Below are 10,976 nucleotides of genomic sequence, written 5' to 3'. Positions count from 1 at the left end.
GCCTGCTGGCTGCCTGCAATTTGGCAGTTCAAATTTCACCAGGGTCAAGGTTGACTCAGTCTTCCATCCTTCCGAGGTGGGAAGTAAAATGAGGACCCAGATTGTTGGGGGCAAGAGGCTGACTCTGTAAACCACTTAGAGAGGGCTGTAAAACACTGTAAAATGGTATATAAATCTATGTGATCTTGCTGATTAGCTGTGGTGGCGCAGTGGTTAAATGAAGCATTGCAGGCAAACTGCCCACTGCCAGGAGTTCGATCCTGACCAGCTCAAGGTTGACTCCGCCTCCCATCCTTCCGAGGTGGATAAAATGAGGACCCAGATTGTTGGGGGCAATAGGCTGACTCTGTAAACTGCTTAGAGAGGGCTGTAAAGCACTGTGAAGTGGTATATAAGTGCTACTGCTATCTTAATGTTTAGAAATAAATTAGCTCTTCTTTTTTTTAAAAAAAAATTCCTGTATTTGAAGGCAGATCAAACAGCTTACTTTCACCTACGGCACAGAACGTCTGCAGAAGTTTCCGCTAAGTGAATCACAAAAGATCATCTAGACAATCCAGCTGCCTGCTGGGGAAAAAAAAAATCTGACAACACAGAACAGCAATATCGGTGAAATAAAAAACCGGTTATCCACCACTATGTCTATGAATAATTCTCCAAACGTATTTTTGGACCCGCATTTGCATAGATTTCAGGTTAATGTCATTAATGAAAGCCACGAGAACTCAATTCAATCTCAGGGAGACCCCGATCCACATCGTTACGAAGAAACGTCTTTCGCTAAAGATGCCATTAAGAGACTCCACATCAGCTACAGGTCTGGAACCCAAGAAACTTACGACCGTTTCTTCCAAAATGGCGACACGGCCAAGCCTGATGGAAGCTTTCATCCCTATGACACACAAAGTAACACCTATTATCTCAAAACCTTTGGACATAACACCATGGATGTTGTGCCAAAAATCGATTATTACCAGAACACTGGAAGCATCAGAGGAGCCAAAATGAACCGGCCAAGTCTGATGGATATTCACGAACACTTGGCAAAGGTATGTCAAAAAGAAATGAAGGAAAACATTATTTGGTCTTCCTTAAACAGCAAAGGGCGTGGTGGCTCAGTGGCTAAGATGCTGAGCTTGTTAATCAGGAAGGTCATCAGTTCAGCGGTTCCAATCCCTAGTGCCGCATAACGGGGTGAGCTCCCGTTGCTTGTCCCAGCTTCTGCCAACCTAGCAGTTTGCAAGCACGTAAAAAATGCAAGTAGAAAAATAGGGACCACCTTTGGTGGGAAGATAACCGCGTTCCGTGATAGGGTTATGTCAGTTTAGCAGGACTTGAATTAGCAGTTTTTAGAATATGCCTGCTACATACTATAAACATTTTATATAATTGTTTGTGTATGTGTGTATATACCCTGTTTCCCCCAAAATAAGACATCCCCTGATAATTTCAGGGTTCAAAAACATATAAGACAAGGTCTTATTTTCAGGGAAACACGGTACATGTATGTATGTGTGCAAACATATATATGTGTGTCTGTGTGTCTATGTATCCAGTATATGTATGTGTGTGTAACTTTTCCTGCTGTTGTAGCTGCCCTTTGAGATGAGGCTGACCCAAAACATTTCAAACGTTTGCTATTTATTTATCTATTTCTCACTTTTATTATTTTTACTAATAACTCAAGGAGGCAAACATCTCCTCTTATTTTCCCCACAACAACAACAACCCTGTGAGGTGGGTTGGGCTGAGAAAGAGCGACTGGCCCAAGGTCACCCAGCTGGCTTTCAGGCCTAAGGTGAGACTAGAACTCAAAAATCTCCCAGTTTCTAGTCTGTTGCAAACCGTTGGACATATGAACTGAAACTGCTCATCTCTTTACACTTGAAGGATTTGAACCTCTTTTTTTAAATCTTTTTTTAAAAAAATGCAAAGAAATAATTTTACACTTGATACACGCTGCGGTTGTTCTGCTCTTACGTATTTCCCATCTACACACAACAACGCCCTCCCTTTGTTATGAATTCCAGTAAAACAAGCTATTTTGTTTTAAAACTCTGATCAGAATATCACGGTGACTTCGGGTTCAGTGGACAAATTCAGCAAAGCAGACGGCAATGCAGAAGAAGCCGAGTTCCGCAAGGAAGAAGAAATTAAAGGCATTGTTAAATTTGGATGGGTAAAGGGTGTCCTGGTAAGCAGCATTTATCTTGTGACTGTACGAATACAGAGCATCCGCTTTTAAAATTTTAAAAAGTTGGTAGTGCAAGCTGAGTAATTCCATACGGCAGAAAAAAGTAGGTAGATACTTCTACCGGCTTGGTTTTTTGTTTTTTTTTAATGAGATTTTCATGTTCATCCCCAGCAATGAATATGTATGAGGCTGATTGGAAGTAATCTTTTCATATGACTAATTCTTCACCTCTCTAATTCTTTTTTATTTAAAAAAAAAACATTCAAATGTTAACATTTTAAATTTTACATCGAAATTCCTACTAGCAGAAAACGACTGTTCTGTCAGAACGACTCCTTTCTAAAGATATTTTATAAAATATGGGTTCTTTTTATTTCAAGCTGTTATAGCTTTAAACTTTTCAATGCAGTTGGTTGTTGTTGTTTTTCTTCATTGAACTGTTTTACCCATTTTAAACCTGTTGCATTCCGTGATTATATGTTGACACAATTATTTTTGTTTAAAATTTAGGTGAGATGCATGTTAAACATCTGGGGTGTTATGCTATTTATCCAACTTTCCTGGATGTGCATATTTCTTAAAAAAACTTTCCATTAATATAGCTGAACCCCTAAGTATTATCTTTGATAAAGCTTTCACTACCAGTTCTCTTCCCAAACTTTGGTCACTAGCCACAGTCATCCCCATCTTCAAAAAAGGAGACCCCAGCTTAGTCGAAAACTACAGACCGATCTCCCTTTGCTGCGTCACCTGCAAAGTCATGGAATCTATCATCAATCAATCCATTACCTCACACTTAGAAACTAACAACCTACTCTCCAACAAACAATTTGGTTTCAGGAAAAAGTTATCATGTAACTTACAACTTCTCCACTGCAAAAACATATGGACTTCAAATCTAGATCAAGGCAAATCAATAGATGCAATCTACATAGACTTCTGCAAAGCTTTTGACTCAGTAGTACACGATAAACTTCTCCTTAAACTAACATCCTATGGCATCTCAGGACCCCTCCACAAATGGATATCTGCTTTTCTGTCTAACAGACAACAAGTGGTCAAAATTGGCAATGCTTTATCAAATCCTGTTCCTGTCAAGAGTGGCGTTCCTCAAGGCAGCGCCCTTGGACCAACACTCTTTATTCTATACATTAATGATCTTTGTGACCATATCTCAAGTAATTGTGTTCTCTTTGCTGACGATGTCAAACTATTTAACACCACAGACAACACTTCTATCATTCAAAACGACCTTGACCATCTAACCGCTTGGTCTAAAATTGGCAGCTCCAAATTTCAACCAGCAAATGCTCAGTCTTACATATAGGAAAAAGAACTCTAAAACTAAGTACATACTAGATGGACATTACCTTACAGACGACCCCATCCCGTTAAAGACCTTGGAGTTTTCATGTCAAATGATCTAAGTGCCAAAGCCCACTGCAACTACATAGCAAAAAGCTCTAAGAGTTGTAAACCTAATTTTAGCTTCTTTTCCAAAACACCACACTACTAACCAGAGCATATAAAACATTTGCTAGACCAATTCTAGAATACAGCTCACCTGTTTGGAACCCTCACCACATCTCTGACATCAATACAATTGAACGTGTCCAGAAATATTTTACAAGAAGAGTTCTCCATTCCTCTGAAAACAACAAAATACCTTATCCCACCAGACTTGAAATCCTAGGCTTAGAAAACTTGGAACTCCGTCGCCTTCGACAAGACCTAAGTTTAACTCACAGAATCATCTATTGTAATGTCCTTCCTGTCAAAGACTACTTCAGCTTTAATTGCAATAATACAAGGGCAACCAATAGATTTAAACTTAATGTAAACCGCTTTAATCTAGATTGCAGAAAATATGACTTCTGCAACAGAATCATCAGTGCTTGGAATACTTTACCTGACTCTGTGGTCTCTTCCCATAATCCTAAAAGCTTTAACCAAAAACTTTCTATTATTGACCTCACCCCATTCCTAAGAGGACCATAAGGGGCGTGCATAAGCACACAAACGTGCCTACCGTTCCTGTCCTATTGTTTTTCTTTTCTTCTTCCTATATATGTTTATATGTGTATATACTATATAATCTTTTTGTATGATGTTGTGACAAAATAAATAAATAAATAAATAAATAAATGTTGAACATTTTCAATGCATTCAATGCATTTAAACTTTGCAATGCATTTTTCAATGCATTTGTTTTTTTACACACAACTGTTTTTATTCATTTTAAACCTGTTGCGTTCTACGGTTATATGCTAATACCATTATTTTTTATTAATATTTAGGTGAGGTGCATGCTGAACATCTGGGGTGTAATGCTATTTATTCGTCTTTCCTGGATCATTGGTCAAGCTGGAATTGGTAGGTTGTTGTTGTTTTTTAAAGTATGGTATAAATTTTTATTATGACCAGGAGAAACATCAGTTACCTTAGATTTCCTACGTGTTATAATCTTGAATAATAGCTACCATGGGGACTGAGGTTACTATTCTGTCTAGTTCATACCTGGGCAAGTTCTAGAAAAAAAAATTGTAAAATATTAGCAAAAAGTATATGATAGATAGATGATAGATAGATAGATAGATAGATAGATAGATAGATAGATAGATAGATAGATAGATATGTTTTTAATGAATTGGACAGAAAACCTAGGGTTGTAGAATTGTGCATGCCTGCTCACATACATAGAACTATTCCTGAAATCTAAAGGATTTTCACTATTTTTTCTACCATAAAAAATGTGCACCTGGCCTGTTTTCTATCAACAATGCTTACTGGTTTTCAAACATAAAAGAAGAATCTTCTCAGAGATCCATAATTTTCCGAAATTCATCATCAAAATGGTCTGCTCAAAAGCAGTTTTAGCAAAAACTAGCATCAGTGATACAGATATTCTCCTAAAATGAAAACAAGTTCATCAAAACCCTATTTAATGTCTCTCGCAAACAGCTTTTCTTTTTTAAAAAATTTTTACAGAGATTTTATAGAGTTTTTTTTCCTTACAGTTCCTTGGGATTTTCCTGTGTCCCTAATCATGGGAACTTTAAAGGGCTATCCGTCCACTTTAGAGAACAAGGAACAGGCAGGAAATCAGCAGATGTGAAGTGGGAACTTTTGCCCATCAACACAACTTTATAAGCTTGGCAATAGGCCCGACAATTGTGTGCTTAAGGAATTTATGAAGCATGGCAAATGAAGCTTTGCTGCTGGAAATCCATCGAAGTATGTGCCTTGCCATGCAATGCTGCATATTAACATTGCTAAGACTTTGCTCTGGGGTGTCATGCAAAATTGGGTTTTGGGGTTGTTGGTTTTTTTTGCTAATGGTAGCTTAGTAACTTATTACCATCATCAAGGAGCATTACTTTGTTGTAAGGTATGAAAACAGCTAGGGGCAAGAGTAATTCATTTAAATGTTACTTAATGACCTTGCGACTGGGTTTTTAATCTCAACTTTAATAGGAGCTCAGCCTTCGCCGGTAACCGGCACAGTTGCAATGAGCCAACATGGCACGTTTTCATTCTGAAATTATGATTTGCCAGTCATCAAATTTTGAAATGCAATCTCACCTTCTTGGGGATGGGGTGGGAAGGGAAGGGGGGAAAAATAGGCAAAATAGCTGTCTTTCCTTCCGTCCATATAAATATATAAGTATACAGTAGTGGGCCAAAATTGTGGAAACCTTTTGGGAAAAGGGCCTCTGTGGCTCAGACTGCTAAGACAGTCTGTTATTAACACAGCTGCTTGCAATTACTGCAGGTTCTAGTCCCACCAGGCCCAAGGTTGACTCAGCCTTCCATCCTTTATAAGGTAGGTAAAGTGAGGACCCAGATTGTTGGGGGCAATAAGTTGACTTTGTATATAAATATACAAATAGGATGAAGACTATTGCTAACATAGTGTAAGCCGCCCTGAGTCTTCGGAGAAGGGCGGGATATAAATGCAAATTTAAAAAAAAAGTGTATTTTCTAAAACTAGCTAATAACACTAGTTGGGGGGGAGTAGTACCACAAAATTATATATCAATGGAAAGATAATTTAATCAAGAATGTAATGCCATAACTTTTATGAAGGATTTGCTATTAGACTAGCAGTTACAGTATAAAGAAGAAAAGTGAAACACGTAGAAAAAAACGAGATAGACACATATGATCATGTCATTTTTGATCGTGTCAATGATTATGACATGTCAATGATCATGAGATATTAACCATGTCAGTTAATACTTAGTTTGGTAACCTTTAGCATGAATGACGGCCTTACAACGTCTTCCCATGGAGTGAACCAAGTCTTTGAGTTCTGCAGCTGTTCTAATGTGAAACCAAGACTGTAATGATGGCTTCTATTAACTGGGTTTTATTGCTGGGTCGCTTCTAGCTAACAAGTTTCTTTAGTCGGCTCCCTAGATTTTCAATTGAGTGAAGGTCTGGGCTATTCCCAGGCCATTCCAGCAGTGGAATAGGATTATTTTGAAACTCCAAAAAAGAAAAAAAAATGGTGCTATCAGCCATCAAACCTCAAAAATACACTTTTCCCAAAAGGCTTCCACAATTTTGGCCACTACTGTAAGTAGTCCTTGATTTGCAATCATTGATTTACTGACTATTCAAAGTTGCAGTGGCAAATGATTGTTTTTCACATGACTAATGCAGCATCTTCATGGTCACATGATCAGAATTCGGGCAGTTGGCTACTGGCTTGTCCTTACGGCAGTTGCAGTGTCCTGGGTGTCTTTCTGACAAGTGAAGTCAATGGGGAAGCCAGATTCACTCAACAACCGTGTTATTAACTTATCAGCTGCAAGCGTTCACTTAACAACTGAAGCAAGAAAGTTCATAAAATGGGGAGGGGGTGAAACTCACTTAACAACTGTCTCGCTTAGCAACATAAATTTGGGGCTCAATTGTGGTCATAAGATGAAAACTACCAGTATGAGCTTTTTTTTTTTTTTTGGCCCGTTTTTGAGACTTTTTTCAGAAAAACGGGCTGAAAAAAGCCTCAAAAACAGGACAAAAAAAGCCTCAAAAACAGGCTGAAAAAGCCTCAAAAACAGGCTGAAAAAAGACCCAAAAACGGGCTGGAAAATGCCCAAAAAAGGCCCGAAAACAGGGCGTGCGGAGGCCAAAAAATGGCCGGCGGGTAGGCGGGGCTTCGGCAATATTCGGTCTATAAGACGCAAAGACATTTTCACCCCCTTTTGGAAGACAAAAAAGTGTGTCTTATAGTCCGAAAAATACGGTAAACCTCTGGTCCCGGTGACCGACTCAGCTTGGATTCTGCGACATCATCCCAGGCACACAAATATTTGCCTTCATTTGATAAATATTCTGGCTTGCAGAGATGGCTCGTTTCTATTACAATCTAGACATTTAATCCCAGTCTCCCAGCGCTCTGCAGACTATCAAGGCTCTTAATCCTCGTCCCAGTAGCTTATTTAACATTTATATTACATGGATATAAATGGATCTACGGTAAAGATGAGAAAGGAGTTCTTCCAGCAGCGGGGATAAAGATGCTTTCTCAGTGAAAAGTGGGATTCCTTCTAATTTAAACCGTTACTTCAGAGAACCGTTTTGAAAAGTTGCAGACCGTCAATTATATATTTTGTCATCTTCTCCTTGCTGACAGGTCTTGGAGTTATCATAATCCTTCTTGCTACCATGGTTACTTCCATTACTGGCTTATCAACTTCTGCAATAGCAACTAATGGTTTTGTCCGTGGAGGTAAAAAAAATATAAATCTTTAGGGTTTTTTCCCCTTTCCACAGTGCTGACAAACATCTGAATTAGTTCCCTGTTTTATTGTCTTGTAAATCAAAATTTCTCCAACTGTCATAAGCAGCCTAGGTCATGGTCCTCCCAAGAACCAACAGGTAAGTCATACCTGCCACGCAATTAACCTTCTATAATTAATGAATTTGCAAACACAAAGTCGGGTTCAGTTCATGAACGTCTCGGACCGATGGAAGAACGGAATCCATTTTTCCCCAGATTTTTCTTTCTCCTTTAAAAAAAAATAATCAAATCAAATCAAAAATTACAGGTTGCATTTCCTGGAATGGACCGGATGTGAAGACCAGATTATTCCTTTCCCGCTAACACTTATTCAAGTTCCCTAAAAGGTATTAATTCATTCTTCTGCTTTTTTTAAAAAAATTATTTATACGCTATCCGTGAGAAACAAGGCAGTCAGCTCCGATGGAAGCAGGATCCACATTTCTTGACAGGTATTTTTTTAATTGTGATGAATAGCGAGTACATGTCAGCTATTGCCAGCTCCGGTCGACCTTCCCTTGAGTGATGGCTTCTTATCCAAGGATACCAGCTTCCTGTTCATGGATTTTAAAGTAAATGATATAACCAAGGTACTTGGGTCAAAGATCTCTTTTGGCACTTTTTTCAGGTCTTGGAGTCGTAGTCATTTGCCTGAGTGTGGTTGTTACAACCTTAACAGGTATTTCCATGTCTGCCATATGTACCAATGGAGTGGTGAGAGGAGGTAAGTCCAAATAAAGGAGAATATTTGTAGCTCAGGGTTGAAATGAGGGGTCCTTTGTGCTCTCTGAGCTTGGTGGGTTTTCTTGCAGATGTTTCATTACCCAAACTAGGTCACATCATCAGTGCTAGTCTGATCTTATCGAGTTTGGGGAAGTGAAATGTTTGCAAGAAAACCACCAAGCTCACAGAGCAGGGAAGCGAGTATTTGCTGTTGGGATAGAAAATACGGTTCCTTCTGGACAAATGATCATCCAATAAATGAGCTCAGTACTAAAATACAGCAGGAAGTAACCTGAGTCATAAAAAAAAATATTTCTGATATAAAGGGGAGGATGGCAAATTAGACAGCTTGTAGAAGAACAATAGTTTTTTAAAAGTATTTTTAAAAGCAAAAAAAAAACACAACAACCCAAAACCCTAATACTTTCCAAATCTTTAAATGAGCTGAATCGGTGAGGGTTTAAACATCTGTTTAAAGTAATTGTGAAAATACTTTCCATTAGAAAAGAGCAAACTTAGATGATGTAGCTAAATAATATTCTTGATTTTGCAAGAGTTGAGAAATAAAGTAAACTGAGGGAAATTGCTCCTGCTTGAAGTGTACTGTATACAGTGGTGGGTTTCACCTATTCTTACCACCGGTTCGCCCTGCGCACCTTCCGCGCATGTGCTCAGCCCAACCTTGAACACGTGGCTAAATAGAACGTTTTACACCAGGGCAGTTGGATGCTATCAGTTCGCCTGAATGGTACAAACCGCTGAATACCACCATTAGCTGTATAGGAAGAGAATTAAGCTGCTTTCTTATCTGTGCCCTCCTACAATTCTCATTATTTTTAATCAGCATGAACCTAGTGGGCACCAGCTTAAAGAAGATGCTTGAGCATTTGAATCATGAGTGACTACTACTTTCTTTAAAAATTTTCCCACACTGTACTTCACGAAATCCAAAGAATCTGATCTGGCATGTTGCAAACTGAGGATTTGCACAGGAGATGGTCCTCCTGCAGACTCGCAGAGGATTAGTTTCTCTCTCATCTCTTTGGGTTTTTAAAACTAGCTTTGTAATTCTACTGAATATAAAGAGATTATTGTGAACAATTTACATAGGGAAATTCTAGAGGGCCACCTTGAGAAGACAGGTGGTGAATGCTTTGCTATGTTTTGACATATGTTCCCATTCATTTCAAGCTCTTTATGCTTTGGAATAAGTTCAAATTAAAATACCAACTTTTAAAAAGGTTTGGTAGAATGAAACAAAACTTTAACAGGCATTATTGCTAACTTTCAGCTTTTATTTTTAGAAGAATCCATAATGCATCTCATAACTCAAAATATTGCTTTGTAATGCCATAGCAGATGATATCCTACTGTGTTTCATTGAAAATAAGACCCTGTCTTATATTTTTTTTTGAACCCCAAAATAAGCGCTTGGCCTTATTTTCGGGGAGGTCTTATTATTTTGGGACGCGTGGAGGAAACCAGAGGATGTGCATGTGTTTAAATATTTTCAGGGAGGGCTTATTTTCAGCAGGGGGGGGCTTATTTTAGTGCATGCGCTCCAAAGCCCAATTGGGCTTATTATCAGGGGATGTCTTATTTTAGGGGGAAAGAAAGTAGTCATATTCACTGTAAAGGAATCCTCGAATTACAACCACAACTGATCCCGAAATTTCCATGGCTGAGTGAGACAGATGATAAGTTTTGCCCCATTTTTCAAACCTTTCATGCCGCCGTTCTTAAGCGAATCACTGCAGCTGTTCAGTTAGTAACGTGGTTGTTAAGGGAATCCGGCTTCCCCATTGACTTTTTCAGAGGGTCACAAAGGGGGGGAATCACAGGACCCCGGGACACTGCAGCCACCATAAATAGGAGCCGGTTGCAAAGTGTCCAAATTTTGATCACGTGACCACGGGGATATCGCAACGGTCATGTGGAAAATGATCATAAATCACTTTTTTCAGTACTGCTGTCAGTTCAAACGGTCGTTAAAGAAATGGTTGTAAGTCGAGGACTAACTTGTATAGAACTAGTTCTGCATGCTTCAATTTAGGCAAAAAAAAAACGTGGATTTTCCTTAGATCATATACTGTCCAAGGAAAGAGTGGTACGGTGGCCTAGAGGTAGAGATCTTACCTTACAATTAGGAGGCTGTGAGTTCGATCCTAGGTAAAGACAGATATTTCTCTCTCTGGGCACATTGAGAATATATCTTCTGAACAAAACTCTGCATTGGCAACAGGAAGGGCATCTGGCCATTAAAACATTCTC

General features: G+C 38.8%; 1 protein-coding gene across 2 annotated transcripts in view; it reads left to right on the top strand.

The window, feature by feature from the left end:
• Nucleotides 1-638: 638 nt before the first annotated feature.
• SLC12A1 (solute carrier family 12 member 1) overlaps nt 639-10,976 on the top strand; it is a 48,776-nt gene continuing 38,438 nt past the window's right edge. The window contains exons 1-4 of one of the 2 annotated variants that reach the window (XM_058156170.1): nt 639-1,049; nt 2,066-2,194; nt 4,492-4,567; nt 8,611-8,706. In XM_058156170.1, the coding sequence (XP_058012153.1) occupies nt 639-1,049; nt 2,066-2,194; nt 4,492-4,567; nt 8,611-8,706 (712 nt within the window). Of the gene's footprint in view, nt 1,050-2,065; nt 2,195-4,491; nt 4,568-7,835; nt 7,932-8,610; nt 8,707-10,976 lie in introns of both variants that reach the window. The other variant, XM_058156169.1, reaches the window with a different exon arrangement.

The sequence above is a fragment of the Ahaetulla prasina genome, chromosome 13 (assembly GCF_028640845.1).
Source record: "Ahaetulla prasina isolate Xishuangbanna chromosome 13, ASM2864084v1, whole genome shotgun sequence".
NCBI classification, from domain to species: Eukaryota; Metazoa; Chordata; class Lepidosauria; order Squamata; family Colubridae; genus Ahaetulla; species Ahaetulla prasina.
This window is presented reverse-complemented; position numbering and strand designations above follow the sequence as displayed.